Source organism: Sceloporus occidentalis, unplaced genomic scaffold (assembly GCF_023333645.1).
Source record: "Sceloporus occidentalis isolate IW3139 unplaced genomic scaffold, rSceOcc1.0.p SCAF_1, whole genome shotgun sequence".
NCBI classification, from domain to species: Eukaryota; Metazoa; Chordata; class Lepidosauria; order Squamata; family Phrynosomatidae; genus Sceloporus; species Sceloporus occidentalis.
In genome coordinates, this window is record NW_028316981.1 from 244,003,759 (window position 1) to 244,023,894 (window position 20,136).

The 20,136-nt window shown below is 39.1% G+C and overlaps 1 protein-coding gene across 4 annotated transcripts in view; it reads right to left on the minus strand.

Moving 5' to 3' along the window:
* Positions 1-8,668: 8,668 nt before the first annotated feature.
* The window catches only part of LOC149323695 (SHC-transforming protein 3-like), a 57,994-nt gene continuing 46,526 nt past the window's right edge, over positions 8,669-20,136 (minus strand). For 2 of the 4 annotated variants that reach the window (XM_089491101.1, XM_089491094.1), the window contains 5 exons: positions 19,558-19,711; positions 17,870-17,966; positions 15,272-15,466; positions 12,453-12,748; positions 8,669-9,631 (listed from right to left, as the gene is read on the minus strand). In XM_089491101.1, the coding sequence (XP_089347227.1) occupies positions 9,503-9,631; positions 12,453-12,748; positions 15,272-15,466; positions 17,870-17,966; positions 19,558-19,711 (871 nt within the window). In that variant the 3' untranslated portion in view covers positions 8,669-9,502. Of the gene's footprint in view, positions 9,632-12,452; positions 12,749-14,152; positions 14,187-15,271; positions 15,467-17,869; positions 17,967-19,557; positions 19,712-20,136 lie in introns of those variants that run through there. The other 2 variants (XM_089491113.1, XM_089491109.1) reach the window with 2 other exon arrangements.

Below are 20,136 nucleotides of genomic sequence, written 5' to 3' on the forward strand. Positions count from 1 at the left end.
TCTACCTATGTTTACTGAGAAGTTAAGCTTGGTTTCTAAATATGCAGCAGAAAAGAAATAATGAAACAGTACTTAGATTAAACAATTTATTATGTATAGCTTTGAATGTGAGAGTTGAAAATTAATTTGATGTTATATATCTGCACTGACCTCCATCTCCATCAATCATAAAAGCACATACATAGAAATAATTTGACATTATACTGTATCTCACTAACAGTTTTTCAGACATCATTGAATTAACTCACCGAATCATAGAATCATATAGGTTGATCGCATAGGCCCTTGGAACGGGCCTGTCATGTTACTAAAGGGGGCGTGATGGGAACGGGAGATGGCACAGAACACTGTTTACTGCACAGGAGAACGCTGACGTTGGAAGTTCTCATCGCATTCCAGAGGGGGCGATTTTCAGGAATGCTTCTAAAACGTTCCTGAAAATCGCCTGCTGGGGAACACATCCAGAACGCGATGGGAACTTCTGGCGGCGGTGTTCTCCTGTGCAGTAAACAGCATTCTATGCCACCTCCCGTTCCCATCATGCCACCTTTTGTAATGCCACAGGCCCATTCCAGGGCCTGTGCATTAAACTAAATAGAGTTGGAAGAGACCACAAGAGCCATCCAGTCCAACCCCCCTTCCATGCAAGAACTCTCAATCAAAGCATACCTGACATGGCCATCCATATTTAAAGTGTTAGCCCTGAATTTTATTGCTAGTCATACCTAAATTAGACCCATTGGATCAGTAAAACCTACCTATGTGTTGAATTACCATTCATCAGTTCATTAAAGGGGTTTACTCTGAAACTAACCAACTGGATTCCAGACATGGGATTTACAAATAGAGAATGCCATGAAGATTGTCATTGTTGTCACTGTGAACTCACAGAGACACATTAATTGGTATCTTCAGAAGGACTCATGTTGTTCTTTTAAAGTTGCCTTTCCCCAACCTGGATATTATTGTATGGGGGTCCAAAACATCTGGAAACTGTCAGGTTGGTAAAGGGTGTCCTAAGGGATACAATCTTATCTTGCATCCTATTCAATTCAGCTTTTTCACTGATCCCTTTTTTCTACTACCTCCAACATGTACAGTGCTCACTTGACTTTCAAATGCCTTGTTTATTAAATGTTAAGAAAGAGCGATGTTAAAGGCAATGCAAATATTAATTTCCACTAGTGTAAGTACAGCTACCAAAGTTGGAGAATTCTTAACCAGAACTCTTAACCAATGTTTTGAGTACCTCTGAGCATCTGCAGAACACTTTTTCTGTACAACCAAACATGCAAGAATGCAAGAAACATGATCTTCAAAGATCAGTGGTAGAGCACATGCCTTGCTCATTAATGCAATGACTTACTGCAGATTAGATTTTCTTTTTCAGAAAGACATAGGCAGGGTCTTTAGGCTCCAAACATCAATTGCTTAAAGAAAATTAAATCAACTGTTTTAGAATATATTTCCAATATTTTATTTGATTAAATTAAATAAGCAAATGTTGCAGTAAAGCAGCCTTTCAAAAGCATTTTCCAGTTCCAGACAGATAAAGGGTGTCACCTCTTCAGGCATTCAGGGATTCTGAATGATGCCAATCTGCATCTAAACACACTGTCTAGCAAGCCCTGCAGCCCAAGGTGCTTATGCCACTCTTGAAAGCACTGTTGGGAGTTTGGAACAAGATCAGTGTGTAGCTTTCCTGGAAGCATATTTCTTGCTTCTGAGGAAGAGAATAAAGGGAAGAGAATAAAGGCTGGAAAGGAAGCACAGCAGGCAGGGAGTTCTGTTCCTAAATTCAAACTGTAAAAAGGGAAAGTCAAGGCTGTCAGCATATCTTGGAATACTGGCAAAGTATTTGGCAAAGAGCAAGAAGCCATCTGGGTCAGGCCTCTGCCCAAAGCTGGGTCTGTCCACCCATCAATTTCTGCACAAGCCACAGTCTGCTAGCCGGGAGGAACAGCTGTACCACAGAGAGAGGCTTTCAGGGGAATGGCTCTGAATTATTTCTGCAAGCCAAGCCACATATTGAAAAAGGAGGCAAGAAACAAATCTCAGGCCAGTAGACTATCAAACATGCATGTGTGAGTGTGTGTGCATGCAATTCCTTTCCAACTTTAAAAACAGAAGGCACACAGACTGCAAAGAAATTGGTTCATACTAGCCAACTTGCCATGATTAAAATTCCACCCAATACTGGCTTGTTGCTGTTTTGTGTCATCTGCAACTTTCTCCTCCCGTAACGCCCCTGGAATCATGCAACATCATGGTATGGCATTAGAGATGGAGACAGCTTCTGAAGGGAAGTGACAGCCGTTCATTTTCTTGAAAGCCTCCTTTGAATAAGGCCTCTTTATGATGAAGCACCATTCTGGGAACATTCAGGGCTTTGGGGTAGTGATTGTTACCACTTTTAAAGTTCTACTGTGGCTGATTGGTGCAACATAAGCCCTCAAAACTTGGAAGGGGATTTGATACCCTCTCCTTGACTAAACACACTAGCCTTCAAATAGTGTGAATTTGGGAATGCCATTTCACTTCAGTACAACTTGACCCCTTAATTCTTATTAAGCATATAAAATAGCCCTAGGCACAAAGGCCACTGATTCACTTTGAAGCCCATTCAGATCTGGTCTCAGTTCATTCTAAACAGATTTTGATTCAGCTCAACCCAATCTGGATCCCAAGTTCTAATCAAGATTCAGAAATCCACCTCACCTTTAACTTGAACTGGGAAACCAACCCCACCGCCTGCCCACTACTTTTCCACACTTCAGCATACAATTTGGAGGGTATTAACTATCAGATAGGAACTTTCAGGAGTCTTTGTGACTTGTTTTTCAAAAGAGCAAGAATAAAAATAATTGTTCAAAGCTACCAACTGCTCTGACTTGCCATTTCTAATCACAGCTTTTGTCATGGCACGGTCCCTCTGGTTCTGGTGAATGAATATTCAGCCTAGGTTGGGGATCTCCAAACTCTACATCTGATGAACTGCACCACAGAGGAGCAAAGGCAGGAGGCATGCATGTAGCATGATATGGCAGAGACAGGCAGACAGAAATGCTTTAAGATACTTCTTTAAGGTACTTCTTGGCCAGTACTCTGGTACTAAGATGGTAAACACAGGGCTTGAGTCAGCTAAGTCTGTTAAAATTTAACTAATGACCAGCTATGATCAGTATACAGAAATAGCAGTCTTCAGTTCAACTGTTGAAATTCAATAATGCAACATAAAGAAATGGGACAGGAAGGGATGAAGCTTTACCAGCCATCTAACTGATGCAGTTCCTCCTAATGAATCCCCCTTGTTGCCCACTAAAGCATTTCCTGTTCAAGACTATCAAAGCAAAGATGGACTTAACAAAAGAACACTGGAGAATGGATAGGTTTGATCCATGATGAGCACTTTGATCCCATTGTAGCTGCTATAAGTCCACCCTTCAGATTCCTGGAATTTGTAGTTATGTGAGATATTTAGAATTCTCTGCCAGAGGGCTCAAAACTACAATTTCAGTATTCTACAAGATTCAGCCATGACAGTTAGAGCAGTATCAGAGCTATAATTCAGTAGTGTGAAATCTTTGCAAAATTGCCACAGAATTTTGAGTATCTTTCTTACTTTACTTTATCTACATTCACAGGTAGCAATACCATATACAGCACATGATATATTTTGGATTTCATTTCCTGGATCTTACTTGAGCTTTACTTTCCTGTATTAAATGTTCCTTTCTTAACAGTGATGTTTGGTTTCAGTAAAGTATCCACTGGCTGGCATAACTACTTACCATTTTCATAAACTGAGGGGTATTCTTGCTTTAGTACCACTGATTTTCCTAAAAACTAGAATGAAAATGAGCATTGTGGCATTTGTTTGCAAGAAGTATTCCTTTCAGGACTGAAATCCGTGCTTGCTGAAGGGGCTGAGTTTTGTCACTTTGGTTACAACACTTGTGAGAATCTAAAATTTCATAAGCATGGAAAGCACCACTTACACATAATTATAGCCACAAAACATTTTCCTGTCTAAATTGCCTTATGCATAGATATGCAATGCAATAAGTGGAAGGAATTCTGACATCTTAACAGCACACTACACTGATTAGAGGAAAGGCAGAGAATGTCATTCTATGGAGAGACAGCAAAGCTCTGGAGAAACCTGTCAATGCTTCTGGTGTGCATTCTCCACATTTTGTATGGGCATCTTTTGTTCCTATCCTGCTTCTAGATTCTGATATCTAAATTTTAGTTGTAGCTTCCTTACTGAAAATATGCAGCGAGAGTCCAATGGTTCTGAAAACCTCATGTCCTCTTTTGCTTAGGCACTGATAATGCAGTTTCTTGTTAGCAGGAGGGGGCAGAAATGAGTGCATTGCCCCCCATAAGAATTCTGCCACCCAAAATGAAATTCCACATCAGTTCCTAAATTTCTTACCTAGCAATAGCATAAAACATCAGTTGAGTATTTAGAAACAGAGTTTTGAAAAGTGGTAGGCAAAGTGACCAAGGGAATTCAAACACAGCAAATGTAACAACTCAAATGTCTGTCTGTCTGTCTGTCTGTCTGTCTGTCTGTCTGTCTGTCTGTCTGTAGGGACGTAGCCAGGATTTTAGGAAGGGGGGGTGCCACCATTATAATCTGGCTTGGGTGTGGCAGCGCAGCAGCACACACCATTCATTTTTCTAATGGAAGGGGGGGTCCGGACCCCAAGAACCCTCCCCCTTGGCTACGTCCCTGCTGTCTGTCTGTCTGTCTGTCTGTCTGTCTGTCTGTCTGTCTCTCTCTCTCTCTCTCTCTGCAATGCAAGCAATCTGAGGGCTGAAAGAAAATTTCACAGGGAGGCAGAATTCACATTTGGGGGGGCAATGTCCTCATACTGATCCTCTATAATCAAACCCCAGGAAGCACTGGTGTATGACACATATTATTTGTGTACCACATAGGGGCATACAATGCAATTCCTACTTAAAACTGAGAAGGAAAAGAAGGATCTTAGTGGATCTCACCCTGTCTTGCCTCCCTTGAGAGGTGAGCTTCAGAAGACAAAGCAGGCCTACTACAGCCATGCCATTCTTATGCTCAGTCTAACAGCCACCTGAGTTCTCCAGAGATGGAAGAGGTAGGAGAGAAAGCTCCATGTACTTGGGAAAGGGAAAGGCTTCAGCACTTGGCACAAACCCAGTCTGGCCCCCACAGGCTATGCCCATGCATCTAGAAAACACACTCTTGAAATACGGTCTGCAAGTTGGGTGGTGGTGAGTTGGCTAGCTTAATACGTCAGGGGGCTTTCCCCATTTGGTTTGCTGGAAGCATATTTAGTTTCTCTCTCAGCTTGCGTCTACTGTGAGATGCAACCCTGTGATTTACAGCTGTGTGATTTACAACCCTGATCTGTTTCTTGACTCAGATATCTTGCTACTCCTCCTGGACTCTGCTTTGATTTATGCCTCATGACCCCAGGCTGTTTTTTATGAGACAGCCCTTTGGATACTGCACTGTGGGCACACTGTATTCTGTTGCAGTGTGAGAGCAAGACACCCCCCCCCACACACACACACACCCATCAGGAAGAGGGCAGGGAGCAAGTATGCATTTTCAGGAGTCTACATCAGTGTAAAACTGCAGAACCTTCCCTATCCATCAACAGTTTGGGTGATCTTATCCATGTCTACTGGCTACCATAGCCCTTCTGTAACAGGAGTAGCATCAAAGAGCCTACTACAGGTATGTTTCTTCTTTATAGCCGTTGCTAAGTAGAGGTGGAAAGTGAATGTTTGGACTCTAGTTTTTTTCTCTTTTCTCCTTGCCAGTCTTGTGTAAATGACCCAGCTCATGTTAGATGTCCAGGATATGAGCTGAAATGAATTTGAATCTGTAATTTCAAATGTTAAAATTTCAATCCGAATTGCAATTTTCAAAGAAAAAGGCTCAGATTTGCAGACTGCAAAGTGAGAGGCCAATTGTTTCAAATGCAAGATATTTATCAAGCATGGTGAGAACGTGACTGCAGACATACTCAGACCCAAACAGGATTCTGACTGTATAACCATTGGTTTTTGAAGTTCCTTGATATGGACAGCCTGATGAGAAGCACCTAGGCAAACCTGTTACAGACAGCCAAAATAAAGTTGCTTCGAGTCACAGTGGAGGTATGGTGTTTCAATGACGCATGCGTCCTAAGAGTCCAGAAGTCGCACCAAAGCCACGCTCCAGCCCTAAGGACTGGAATGTGGCTTTGGTGTGGCTTCTGGACTCTTAGGACGCATGCGTCATTGAAACACCATACTTCCACTGTGACTCGAAGCAGCTTTATTTCGGCTGTCTGTAACAGGCCAATATCAGCATTAGGTTTAGAGTGCATCCACACTGTAGAAATAATGCAGTTTGGTGCCACTTTAAGTGCTGTAGCTTCATCCTACAGAATCCTGGGATCTGTAGTTTTACAAGGTCTTTAGCCTTTTCTGCAAGAGTGCTAGTGCCTCACAAAAATACCAAATCCCAAGCATCTGTGGGATAAAGTCATGGCAGTTACATTTAAAGTGGTGTTAAACTGTATTATTTCTGCAGTGTACATGCACCCTTGGATCTGCACTAGCCTTCCCTTCTTTCATTGCCTCTTCTTCATGTAGAATAATGGGACACAAAGGTCTCTTTTTTTAATTAACAAAATATCAAATACACTTCAGGTAATCCTTGTTCTTAATTTTACTGCTTCAATTTGCAACATTTAAAATCTGGATTTTCCAACAGTCTGTATTTACACAGAATGAAACCTAGCTGATTAGCCTGTTTAATTCTAAATGTCCTGCTGTATCCATAGGCTTGATGCAATTTAGTAACACCCCTAAAGTTTTCCAGGCCTGACTTTCATTAACCCTTTTAACTTTGTAAGGTTCAGGGTCCAATGTGGCTATAAACAGGTTAACTATTTTTTCCTGTATTAATATGGACACAGAGAGACCTGGCATAGATATAATCTGTGACTCTGCTAAAATATTCCGACTTTTTACACTCTCAGTGCTAGGTTCACTTCTCATTTGGTTTCTCAGAAGTTCTGTTTGGAGTAGATGAAACTGGGATGGTTCTTAGAAGATGTCCCTTGCATTGTGCAATGCTTCTTGAATCATAAACAATTTCATTTGTCTCTTTATTACAAAATTGTAAAATACATCAACTGTGACTTTTTCCAAAATAAGCTGAAAATAGGCCAGTGTTTATTCTGCATGGAGAATTTTCTGCTAGCGAGGCTATGCCTTGTGTTAATTTCCCATCACAGAGATTGCTTTTCACCTGAATTCACATTTGATTAGTGAATGTAGCTTTCTGTTGTTCTTGCTGCTTCGATTACATGAGAAGCTAATATAGATGTAACAAAAAATAATGTGTCACTATGTCAACAGTTCTCCCGCTACTCCAGAACATGCTTATCATTCCTGGATGATTGCTAGGGAAGTCATGATACATCACCTAGCTTCCTTTTCCGTCTTCAGATTTAATCAGTCAAGATCCAAGAAAATATCAACTGTTTTTTGAAACAGATCATTTCAGGAAGTTATCACATTTATTTATTTTTTTAACAAATCACCTGTTGAAGATGAATTGCAAATTGACTAGCTGGCACAAACTAAAGTCTATCTTGACCAGCATTGTGTTTTCACCACAGCCAGTCTAATGTATCAGGAAACACTCAAACAGGATAGAAAGGCAAACACCATCCTTCTTTTGTTTTTACCATTCGGATACATTTCACCTCTCTCTCTAGGGATGTTCTATTTTACTTAGAGAAGTTGGTTGACCAGTCCTTCTCCACTGGCTTACCAAGCAATCGAAGCTAATGGCTGTCACCATGTCTTTTGAAGTGAATTCCATAATTTGATTATGCATAATGTGAAAAAAGTACATGTGGGACTTAGTGCCATCCAATATGTATCTACTCAAAAGAAAGTCCCACTGACTTACTCCCAGGGATGGAATTGGCGCCTTTTTTATGTATTCTCAAGTTCTTGTATTATGAGGAGACAAAACTTTCTATATGCTCCACACACACTGGTAATCATTTGTAAAACCTCTATCATTTTTTAAAATAAAAATGTAATGAGATTTGCATGAAGACATTTTATAGTGTTGATCTGTGTTTCTGTTTCATACTATAAATAAATCTAGATAGTCTGAGGCACCCACTGTATTTTGGATCAAAGTCCTTGACCTGTGCTGGACATTCTTTTTGCAGCCAGTGATGTGAAATCTAGAGGGGAAAAGTCTGCCCTGCAGCCAAGAATGTGTTTTTTCTCCCTGGATATGCACAATGGAAAGGACACCAGGAGCTGCATGGATTTGGAAGAGGCTTGACTGATTTGGTGAAGAAACCCACAGCTGTAACCAAAAAGAAGGGAGCCCTTTTTGTGGACATGTGTAGATTTCTGTGTGTGTTGCCAATGAACTGCTCTTGGTGCATACCTCCATGCACACATTGCAATACCCATCTAAGTCCTGTTGAACTTCTGGAAGTAACTTTTGATGATGGATATGTACATCAATGATAGAGGGATGCCTAGTTGTTGAATGAGATCGGTGCCTTAAAACTCATACACAAGCATCTCTTTCCCACCTCACCCATTGATAGCTGCAACTAATTATAATTACCTTCTCCACTGGAAAAAGTCCATTACATGTAGAAAAATCTTAATACTGAACACAGTTTTAATAAATCAAATTTGTATCATAAGGTATATTATTAAAAAATCAAAGGATATACCTCATACACAGAGAGATCACATCAAGTCAAAGCAGGTTACAAACAATTTGGAGTAACATTATATAAGAATCTAAATAGGACATCTGAAAGAGGGGGAAAGTCATCATGTACTTAAGAGACAATTAATAATATTTTCAAAAGTAACCACAGGCTAATTTCTCCTGTTGGAATACTAGGTCATATGCTCACCCCATCTTTTTTTTTTTTTTTTTTTAATAATTGCATTTTCTCTGTTTTCTCTCTATTGTTGTGCTTATTATATCATAAAACTACTCTTAAGATTTTCAGCACGGATTTTCTCCAGAACTTTGATATTTATATTTTATTCTTCTCAGTCCCACAAAATGGGTGTCTTTTCCTCAGTTAAAAATGCATGGAACAGGACATATTTTGTTCCATATCTTGAGCTGACTGACTTCAAAAATATAAATATCTACTGTATAAAGAATGTGTGTGTTTATCTATACAGTCAGTATTCATAGTAAGGAATGAGAACACTTTAACGGAAGTAATTTTAAGGAGCCCCCCCCCTCCCCCAATATTTTTATCATGCTCTGCTGTCCTCTGAGAGTAAGAAAAGTGATTTCTCTTGGTGTCAGAAGGAATGGGATCTCTTTATGGTGGGATTTTTTTCCTCTATTGGAAAAGACTTGAGGTTCCTTTTGGGCTGTGGCTCATGTGAGACAAGAGTTGGACATCTTATGGTGGGACATCTTAAGGTATGCATGTAAGGAGAGAAGCTGTCACTGTTTTTTCTCTGCTGGCTGATGGAGGCAGAGTTCACTCCCAGAAGAGACAATTGGCAAGTTGTTTTCAAGGTGATGGTTGATGAGATGGCTAATGCTGTCAAATATGCGATCCTTTGTACGAACCTGGAAAGAACAACATTCAAATATAATGTTCATATATATTCACTAGAGAGGGCTATTTGACCTTAAAACTACTAGGCAAATTAGATACATTATGGCAATCACCTGCATTTCATTCATTTGACGGCCCAGTACACATATCACATATGAATGGCTAGGCTGGGAGATGGAGAGAGAGAGAGAGAATGACTTCTTGATCTGAAGTCATTCAGCAAACTTCACAGATTAGTAAAAAAAATGGAAACTCTAATTTGAGGATGGGTCACTGTAGCCCTGCAAATATCATTGGACTACAACTCCCATTAGCCCTAGCCAGAATAGTTAATGATAATAGATTATGAAGCCATAGTTCAACAACAATCCAACTAGAGTTATCCATCCTAATCTAGTGCACTTTAGTGTATCCTAGGTACAATTCTGCATTGGTTCTATTGAATGAATGCTATAAATCAGGGGTAGGCAACCTGCGGCCCAGCAAGGCCTTGGGACCGGCCCCAGCCCAGTCCTGCTGCCGATTGCCACCGGAGCCTTTGGCCTCTCGCGTGAGGGTGTGGGGCCTTTGGCCTATCAGGAGGAGGTGGGCAAGGGGGGCAATTGTCTATAGAAGCCTCAGAAACATGCATTTATTTTAACATTTTTTTAAAAATCAGCCAATTTTTTCGCGTGTCCTCCATTTTTTTAAAAAGTGTCCTGCATTTGAAAATTTTGTCCTACATTTGTCCTGGTTTATTTATTTATTTAATTTTTAAAAAATTTATTTAATTATTTATTTTTTGGCTTCGGTCCCCCCAGTTGTCTGAGGGATAGCAACCCGGCCCCCGGCTCAAAAAGGTTGCCTACCCCTGCTATAAATAAATAAAATTGTATTTCATTGTTAGAACTGGCCTAATACAGGAGCATACTTTTTTTAAAAAAATACAGTGCTTTGGATATTAAGAAAAACAGAGTCTAAGGAATTAATTGAATGTTTTAGCACTAGGCCAGTAAAGTACAACACACAATCCAGAAGTGAAACAACGGGAATCATTCCTTTGAAAGGTACAGTGGGCCCTTGATATCCTCTGGGATTTAATTCCAGAATCCTCCATGGATACCAAAATCCATGGATCCTAAAGTCCCATTATATACAGTGGTGTAGAAAAATGTGTCCCTTATATAAAATGCCAAAACCAATGTGTGCTTTCTGGATTTTGTTGAGGTGGGGGGATATTTTCAAGCTATGGATGGTTGAATCGATGGATACAGAATCCATGGATATGGCAAGCCAACTGTAGTAACTTTTCTTTCTCCAGAACACATTTAGCCTGTCTCACATACCAGTAACTTCAGTTTTATTCAGCTTTTCTGGAAATTATTATGAAAATAATATTTGACTGTCCTCTAGTGTTAACTGCCTGAGTTGCATCCATTGTTTCTCCTGGTTCTTTATCTGATACTAGAGGCTGCAGTGTGTGTGTGTGTGTGTGAGTGTGTGTGTGTGTCTTCAAATTGCTTGTCAACTTATGGTGACCCCATGAATTTCATAGCGTTTTCTTAGGAATTTTTATCACTGAAATCAAGGGTCCCTAAAAAGCTTACTGCATCTTCTCAAAGCTTCCTTTGTACTGCAGCAGGTCTTCCATTTCACATCTTAAGGTAATGAATCAGAGTTTAGCAGACAACCTATTTTCCCTGAATTGAATGTACCAGTGGTTGCTACAACTCCCAGGTCAGTGGTGAATCCACTCCAGGGTTTCATCAAGACTATAAAGGAGTCTTCCAGAGCACTGAACTCTGTCCCCACTTTATTTTCAGCACATTGGGGAGTTCTTTTACTAGAATTCAAAAATAAGTTTCCCTGCCTATCAACAAGTCAGTTGCTGGGCTTATGACACAAAAAACAAAAAATTCTTCTCTCCTATTGATGATAGAGAAATTAGCCACAGCAAGAATTCATTTTAATCCAGACTATCTGGGAGCTGCCTGACCCACTTCACATGTGTGGATAAAGTGGGGAGCAGAAAAACTATACAGTGGACCCTTGGTATCTATTCAAATATGGTTCCAGGACCCTGCATGGATACCAAAATTCCTGGATGTTCAAGTCCCATTATATACAATAGGACAGTGTTTCCCTCATATAAAATGGCAAAATAAAGGTTTCCTTTTTGGGAAAAGTTTTTTGAAATATTTTCAAGCTATTGGTTGAATCTGTGGCTACAGAATCTGTGGATATGAAGGGTAGACTGTATATAGGACCTTGAGCTTATTGCAAGAAATATAAATGTAACAAATAAATACATTTGTTTTATGTGGTTTTGTGTGTGTGTGTGTGTGTGTGTGTGTGTGTGTTCATTAATTCATTCAGAGAGAGGGGGAGAATGAGAGACAAAAGTTATAGTTATATAAATAAATTAAATAATGACAAAACCACTATAACCTTCAGTCATCTCCTCTCAAAAGAAAAGTTGTCATATACATGGAGATTCAAAATTGCAGAATGATAGCTGTGTTATTCCGGTGCAGGAAAAACAACAACGTGTTAAAGAATAAGAAATTTATAATAGCTTATATAGTGTGGGGGCATATGGTTCTCATTATCAATCACGATTGACCATACTGGCTTTGATGAATGGGAGATGCAGTCCAACAATATCTGGAGGGACCCATATCCTCTGATCCTGGTTTATAATTTATATATGTATTGGTCTTTAAGGCCCCACAAAATCCATTGTTGACTGTCACATAAGCAAGAGCACTTGTAAAACAGGTGCTCTATTTTTTGTGTTAACAGAATCTGAAGTAAAAGATCCCCTTCCCCTCTTTCAGTTACAGTTACACTTACAGTTCCTTCAGGGTCCACCAAGAGGAGATGTTTGGCTTGACCGTTATGTAGCCCAGTCAGCACATAGGAGCCTGGATTGGAAGTACTTTTCCGAACCAGGAAATCTCCACATTTCTTTAAGAGCTGTTCTGCTTCTTTCCGAGTCATTTCTCCTTGATACCAGGGTTCTGTGCTCAGTTCTTCTGCTACTGCTGCACCAGCTGCTCTAGACAGAAGAGGACTGGTACATTCAACTGAGGTAGCCTTGTTCAAAATGGGACCAGGTATTTGGTTCTTGAGAGCATCTTCGAAAGGACCTAGTAGGACGAGCAGATAATGCATACCAATTAGAGGCATATGCAATAATTTAGTGTAGTCCAGACACTTCAGTTTCCCTACAATAAAAGTACAACCTTGAGGAAAGGTTCAGTTGTCTCCTTCCACTGAACTCAAGCAGTGTATCAATTTGTCTAACTTTAGTCAGATTGTTGTATTTTCTGTTGTTCAATTTTCTACAATTCACACAGGCTGTCCCTTGCCCTATGGGAGCTCACACTATGAGTACAACAGCACTGTACCATTTGTATGCTCCACCAATGAGATGTGAAGGCATACTGTTCTTGATAGTGAAGGCAGCGTGCAGCCATTATTAGCCTGTATCCAAACAATTAGAGAGCTAGGCCAAAACCGAGAGTTTTGTTCAAAATTTGGAAAAATTATAAAAGATATTTTTATATTAAAATACTGAGATGGACCTCTATTCAGGAAGCTTTCTATAAATCAGAAAAACCTCACAAAGAGAAGTGGATCACCTATAAAGACATATTAATAAAAACAGAACATGGAGATGATATTAAAACAGCAGAACAACTTAAAAAAGAAGGAATAGGAATTCAATGGCTCTCTTACTATAAATTGAAAGGGAGATATAAAAAAACAAGAATGCTATCGGAATCGAAACAGAATTAAATACTTTAGATAAAATACTATTTAAGGGGGAGGAAACATATGATAACCAAGGTGTATAGGATACTACTGGATATTGAATTAATAGACAAATCTGTAAAGAAGAGTATGATTAAATGGATGCAGGGCATTAAAGAGCCAATACTACTGAATAGTTGGGAAAGAGTATGGGGAAAAAATTAAAATTTACTAAAAGTGCCAATTTAATTGAAAACTATTACTAAATGCCATATAGATGGCACTTATCCCCATCAAAATTGGCAAAAATAAAAAATACAAACAATAATAATTGTTGGAAATGCAGAGAAAACAATGGCTATCACACGTGGTGGGATTGTAATGATGCAAAAAAGATTTTGGGAAGAGATACATAAAAAAATTCAGAATATTTTCCAATACAACACAGAAATGAAACCCCTATTGTATTTATTAAACATTAGAGAAGACTTAAGGGGAAACTAAACCAAGAAGAGATAGATGTTGTACTGTATCTAATTACAGCAGCCCGCTTAGTCTTTGCAAAACATTGGAAAGGGGGAGGAAACAATTTACAGGAAGAATAGTTAATAAAAGTAAATGAATTGATGGTGATGGATAACTATGATGGATAACTATGAGAAAACAGAACAAAAATTTCAAAGAAAATGGGGAAAAGTTAACAAGCTATGGGACTAAGTCTGAATAATTTAGGAAATAAGAACCTTTCTCACCCACTTAATCTTAAGGGGTTTTTTCCTTTTTAAAATATGTATTACCTCTTTTCTGTATGGAGTTGGGGGAACAACAGACCTATTATAAAATACAAAATAGTAATTGTATGCTGATTATAAGCAAGACCAAAATAATGGACGATAACAGAGGACAATGTTATCTATCCATTCAGGTTATAAGCCAGGCCCGCACTATATCTATATTTGTAAATAAATTATTGTTATGTATTATATATATGTATATATGTTATAAATGTATATTATGTATGTTATGTATTCAATAATAATAATAATAATAATAATAATGATAATAATATTTTTTTTAAAAAGTGAGAGCTAGGCCAAAACCAACAAAATGGATTTGAATGTCAATAGGGAGAAATGCAATACACTTAGGCAGAAAAAAATTAAATGCACAGATATAGAATGGGTGACACCTGGTTTATCAACAATACATGAAAAAGGGATCCAGAAGTCTTAGTAGACCAAAGGTGAACATGAGTCAACAATCTGATGCAGCAGCTAAAAAAGTCAATATGATTCTAGGCTGCATCAATAGAAGTATAGTGTCTAGCAGTGATGTAAATTTATATCTTATTCTACCTATCCCTGAAGTAAGGCAGAACATTTTATCACTCTTCTTGCTTCTCTGTGAAGAGAAGTGTTACTGAAGTGAGACTTACCTCTAGAGAGGTTATGCTGATTTATCTTTCTATGTGCTTGATAATTTTATCTTCAATAATATTTTCAACAACGTCTGCAGAACAGACATTAAACTAATGAGTCTATGATAAGCTACACCTACCTTCCCTTTTTAAGAACATTATATCAGCCCCTTTCCAATCCTTTGGGTATGGGTGACTAGGCTACTGCCACACTGCAGAAACAGTTTAGCACCACTTTAACTTCCACGGCTCAATGTTATGGAATTATGAGGTTTGTAATTTTGTGAGCTATTTAGTCTTCTCTATCAAAGAACACTTGGTGCCCCACTAAAATGCAAACCACAGAATTCCACATCATTGAACCATGAAAGTTAAAGTGGTGCCAAATTGCTTTATTTCTGCAGTGTGGCAGCAGCCAAAGTAACTGTTGACAATGCACTGGCTTATGAAAGGTAAGAAAGGTTTCCAATTCAAAGAGAGATTTTAAAGCGGAACTTACTCATGTCAAAAAGATCTTTTCCTGGGCTGCTGTCTTTGGTACTTTCCTTTGTTCTGCTAAGCAGATGTTCAGCCTCTGCCTGAAGAGCCTGCAGAGTTTCCATATTTATATGTTGTGTATTCACATACATTGGCATCTCTTCTGGTGGGGTCACACTAGACCTTCCTTCTGGCATGCTACAGATATCCAAAGACCCTGTGAAAATCAATAGAACTCTTTTGTACCAATATGTAATGTAATAATTCAAAAGACAGGTTTGCTAGCAATTTAGTCTATTGCTGCCATTTATTTATTCAGCTAGACCACTGTGACACATTCCACTTCACTCCAGTGTTTTCATGCTGCCCTTTCTCCCTAAGATCTAGTCTTTAGAAGTTTTAAATTTTTCCATAGGACCATCAGTGTCCTGAATCCTACTGGCAGTTCCACTGCCACTGCCCTAATCTTAGAGGGAGAAATGAATAGGCAGACATAGCTCCATCATGTCAAGACCGAGAAGCAGATGAAAGGCCTAGGTACATCAATATACTGATGACATCCAACCCCAAAGCTCTGGATGACCTTTTCCAGTCATTTATGGAGATATTTAAAAGCACAGAGAACAGTATTGCACTCTGTGGAACCCCACAGACTAGCAGTCAAAAGTATGAAGAGTGGTCCTCCAGCATCACCCTCTGGGAATATTCAGCCAAGAAAGATAGAAACCACTGCAAAGCAATGCCCCCAAGTTCCATATCAGCTAAACAAACCAGAAGTATTCAGCACTGAGCAGGAAGTTGGACCTGATTGGTGCATAGGACCCCTTCCGACCCTATAATTCCATGATGATACCATGTCAGTGGTATCAGATGCCATTGAAAGATCCAAGAGGAGCAACAAGGATGCACTCCCCCTATCCAACGCCTCATGTAGGTCATCCACCAAGGTGACCATGGCTGTTTCTGTCCCATAACCAGGTCTGAATCTAGACTGGAATTGATCCAGGTAATCCATTTTATCCAAAAAAGCCTGGAGTTCTGTTGCCACCACTTGCTCTAGGACTTTTTTTTACAAAAGGAAATTTAGAGATTGACCAATAGTTACTTAAGGAGGCAGGGCTCAATGAAGGGGATTTTTTTTCCCAACAAAGATCTTGCAATCACTTTTTTTGGAGTGGTTGGAATATAGACCTCTTTTGAAGAAGCATTTACAAACTCCACCATCCAATTGGCCACTCCTCCTCTGGCAGCTTTAATTAATCAAAATGGAGATGGGTCCTACAGGCAAGTGGTTAGCCTCACCTCTCCAAGCAACTTGTCTACATCATCATGTTGAACCTAAAACTCACCCACAAAACTGGACAAGTATATGCCTCAGACCCTACCTTACAATGTGGAGTCCATGTCAGAACGAATCTGAGTAATTTTCTCATCAAAGTATTTATCAAATTTGTCACAGCATTTTTCTGAGGGCTTCTCCTCAGCAGTTTGAGATCAAAAATGTAATAGCCCTTTAACTACCCAGAACTGATATAATAGAGGCAACAAAGAATTGTTTCTTTACTGCCCTCACTGCTGCAAAGTAGGTTCTAAAATAGCCCTCAACTCATGCTCAGTTGGACTAATCCTGAATCTTTCTCCACCATCGTTCTAGTCACTGAACAAGTGCTTCATTGCCCTGAGCTCCTCAAAAAACCAAGGAGCCCATGGTCTGAACCCAAGGAAAGGATGCTTGGGAGAAACTGTGTCACAGCTCAACCACGGCATCAACAGAATCGCCACCTTTAGCAACTGGGAAATGCCACAGAACATTCAGGATTCCTGAATAATGAGAGGAAACCAGGAATTAACTGACATTAACTTGTCAGTTTTATTGGAAAGAAAAGTTTGTCCTGATCTGGGAAGCTTACCACTGGGATGCCAGACTTGTTGGAGAAGTGGTTATTCATCTTTTAACTTCCTGATATAACATTCCCTCATGCCATGAACACCTTATCAGTTATTTCCAGGCAGCCACAGACAGCGTTCGTTTCAGTCTTCACTATCTCTCTGTGATGTTGGAGTCTGCTTCATAAAATGGACCCTTTACTCTCTAACAGCTGGGCCCTAGTCCCAGTTACTAAATGGAGACTAATGATGTGGGTACAATATTGCAGTTAATGAAACCTGGGTGATTTCAAGACTTTATGCTACTTGTCTTGTTCAATATACTAACTGTAGGCATGAAAGCTGGAGAATGTGGGAGATTATTTGCCTCCTAATATTTCTTCTTATGTTGTGAGGAGAGGGTTGCTGAAACAATTCCTGTGTTAATGTGTAATGGAAGGCAAGAAAGCAACAAAAATCTGTTTTAGAGCATCTTCTTCATATAGTTTTCTGTTTTATTTATTTACACCATTTAATCAATTTGGATATAGGCACAGCTTGTCAGATCTAAAATGATATATCTTCACGCATTTCTTTACCTTCCTCCATATTTCTTTATTTCTCTTCAGTCATTATCTTATTGGTGGAAGAAAGATTGTAAAACAGAGCCATAGGACTGAAGCTGATTCCACATTATTCCATCTGCAAATGTATAAGTCAAATAAAATTATAGCTACTTTAGCATGCATCTTACCTTGTCGACTGGGTGCCTGTTGCCATTCTTCACCAAATAGGTCTCTTATGTGTTGACTCTGGTAATATGTTTGCTCTCTTCCCATTTCTGATGCAGACTAAGATGGTAGTAAAAATATTCTTCATGCAAACTCTACCTTTAAATACTGTAATGCATTTTCAGTGGGTCTTTTAAATGATTGATCCAGGTGCAATTCTACCCAAACCCAGTCTTCGTTCATTCATCATGTATGACACTATGACTGAGCATTCTTTTATGAATGAGTTTGCGTAGGTGGATGAGAGTAATGATGACCTTCAGAGAAACTGCACTCCTTTCCTGTTTTATTAACCCCTGTAATTCTAAATGACAAAGTAGGTATATTACATCTATAAAAAGGAACTCCTTCAGTTCAATCACCCTTTCATGGAATAAATGTGAGAGCTGAATAATTCTAATAAAGCTTTTACCAAGTATAAAAAGAGAAAAAGAAAAAGATGCTGGACCATGAACCCAAGGATTTTCACAATGATTCTGATTAAATAGAATAATTGATGCCAGATGTAGGAATCTTTACTCTTTTATTTAAGTTAGTGAAGCATTCCTTCTCAGTACAATTAGCTACAATCAGCTAAATTTATAGACAGAGACAAAGTACTCTGGCAATAAACATAGTACTTTAGCTCCCTGCCATCACCTTTTCAATTGATTTATTTGAAGATTTAATGCAAGATTACATACATAACCAATACAGAAGAGGGCAAATGATACATCCCTTTATAACCCTGGGTTGTCTCATGAAACTGACTTGCTGATGAAGATTCAGGACAGACCAAAGAAAGTTCTTCTTTACACAACACATAATTAATGCATGGGAGGATTGTTATCAAAGGGAGTGACAGATAACCACTATTTTAGATTTCTTTAAAGGGGGATTAGATGATTCATGGGGTATAAGACTCTCACTGATTACTAGTCAGCTCCAGATGTGTCGAGGTTATCTAAAGGGCCATCTATTCCCATCTGAAACGACCTCTCCTTTAAGGTCATCTTCAGAGAATCCACCAATAGGATCAATAAGGCTGACTGGCACTAGTTACAGTGCCTTCTCAGTTGTGGTTTCTACTCTATGGAATTCCCTATTGTATTTTGCTCAAAGGGCTCATGTGTTAGCAAGATTCTCCCTAGGGATATTAGTATTCAAGAATTTCATGCTTACAAATGAGGATGAATAATGTTTACATTTTTCTGCTCAAGACTGCTGCTTTCAACATCAAAACAGCAATTTTGCAGAACAATAATCTTGCACAACAAAATCCTGTGGCTATTTTTGTGTGTGTGGAAGATTGCTGTTTTTTGCACAAGATTTTTTTGTGTGTAAGAGTTTTATTGTGCACGGTTGCTGTTTTGTGCAATACTCCCCTCAATGTAATGCAAAAAACAAACAAACAAATCAACTATATTTCTCTACAAAATACTGTATAAATACTGGTCCAAACCTGCAAAATTCTGACTATTGTATTATTTTTTCTGACCATGCTTCCGGTGGAGTGAGGGAACCCATATTTGGCCAGGAAAGAAATAACAGCAACTTTTTTTTCCTCCATTTTTTGTTCTTCCCAATTATTTATTTCAACAAATCAGTATATGCCACTATTCTCAGTTGATCAAAATAATTCATGGAACCAAGCATTGATTGATTAGCCCACCTGAGCATAGTCTGAAACAGAAGGGACCTTGGTTTTGAGCCTCACATCAACTAGACCTCCAGCAGGAGGTATTTTGTTTGGAATGCTGTTGTAGTAGGGATGTTCCATTGGTTCGCCATCTTCTTCCACCCAAAGTTCATCCAAACTTTGCATCCTATTGGAAAGGAGCTCTGTTAGTTCGCTTATCTTTTGACTATTTATCTTTTAAAGAACTTTTTAAATGCGACCAATACATTCAATTCCTTAACAATTACACTTTTAATGACTACAGAATTTTGTCTGTTCCCATGAGTCAACAGAATGATGGAGTACTAGAACTGGATCAACAGATTTGCTGATTGCTTTGATTGTGATTTCCTGCATGGCAGGGGGTTAGACTGCATGACCCTTGTGGTGTCTTCCAACCATATGATTCTGCAGTGCGCCCTTGCCTTATGCGGGGATCCGTTCCAGACCACCACCCCCGAGTAAGGCAAATACTGCATATGCTCAAGCCTCATTGAAAACAAACAAACAAACAAACAAATAAATAAATAAATACTTTCTTACTTGGCTTACTGGCTCCCTCCTCAGTTTACA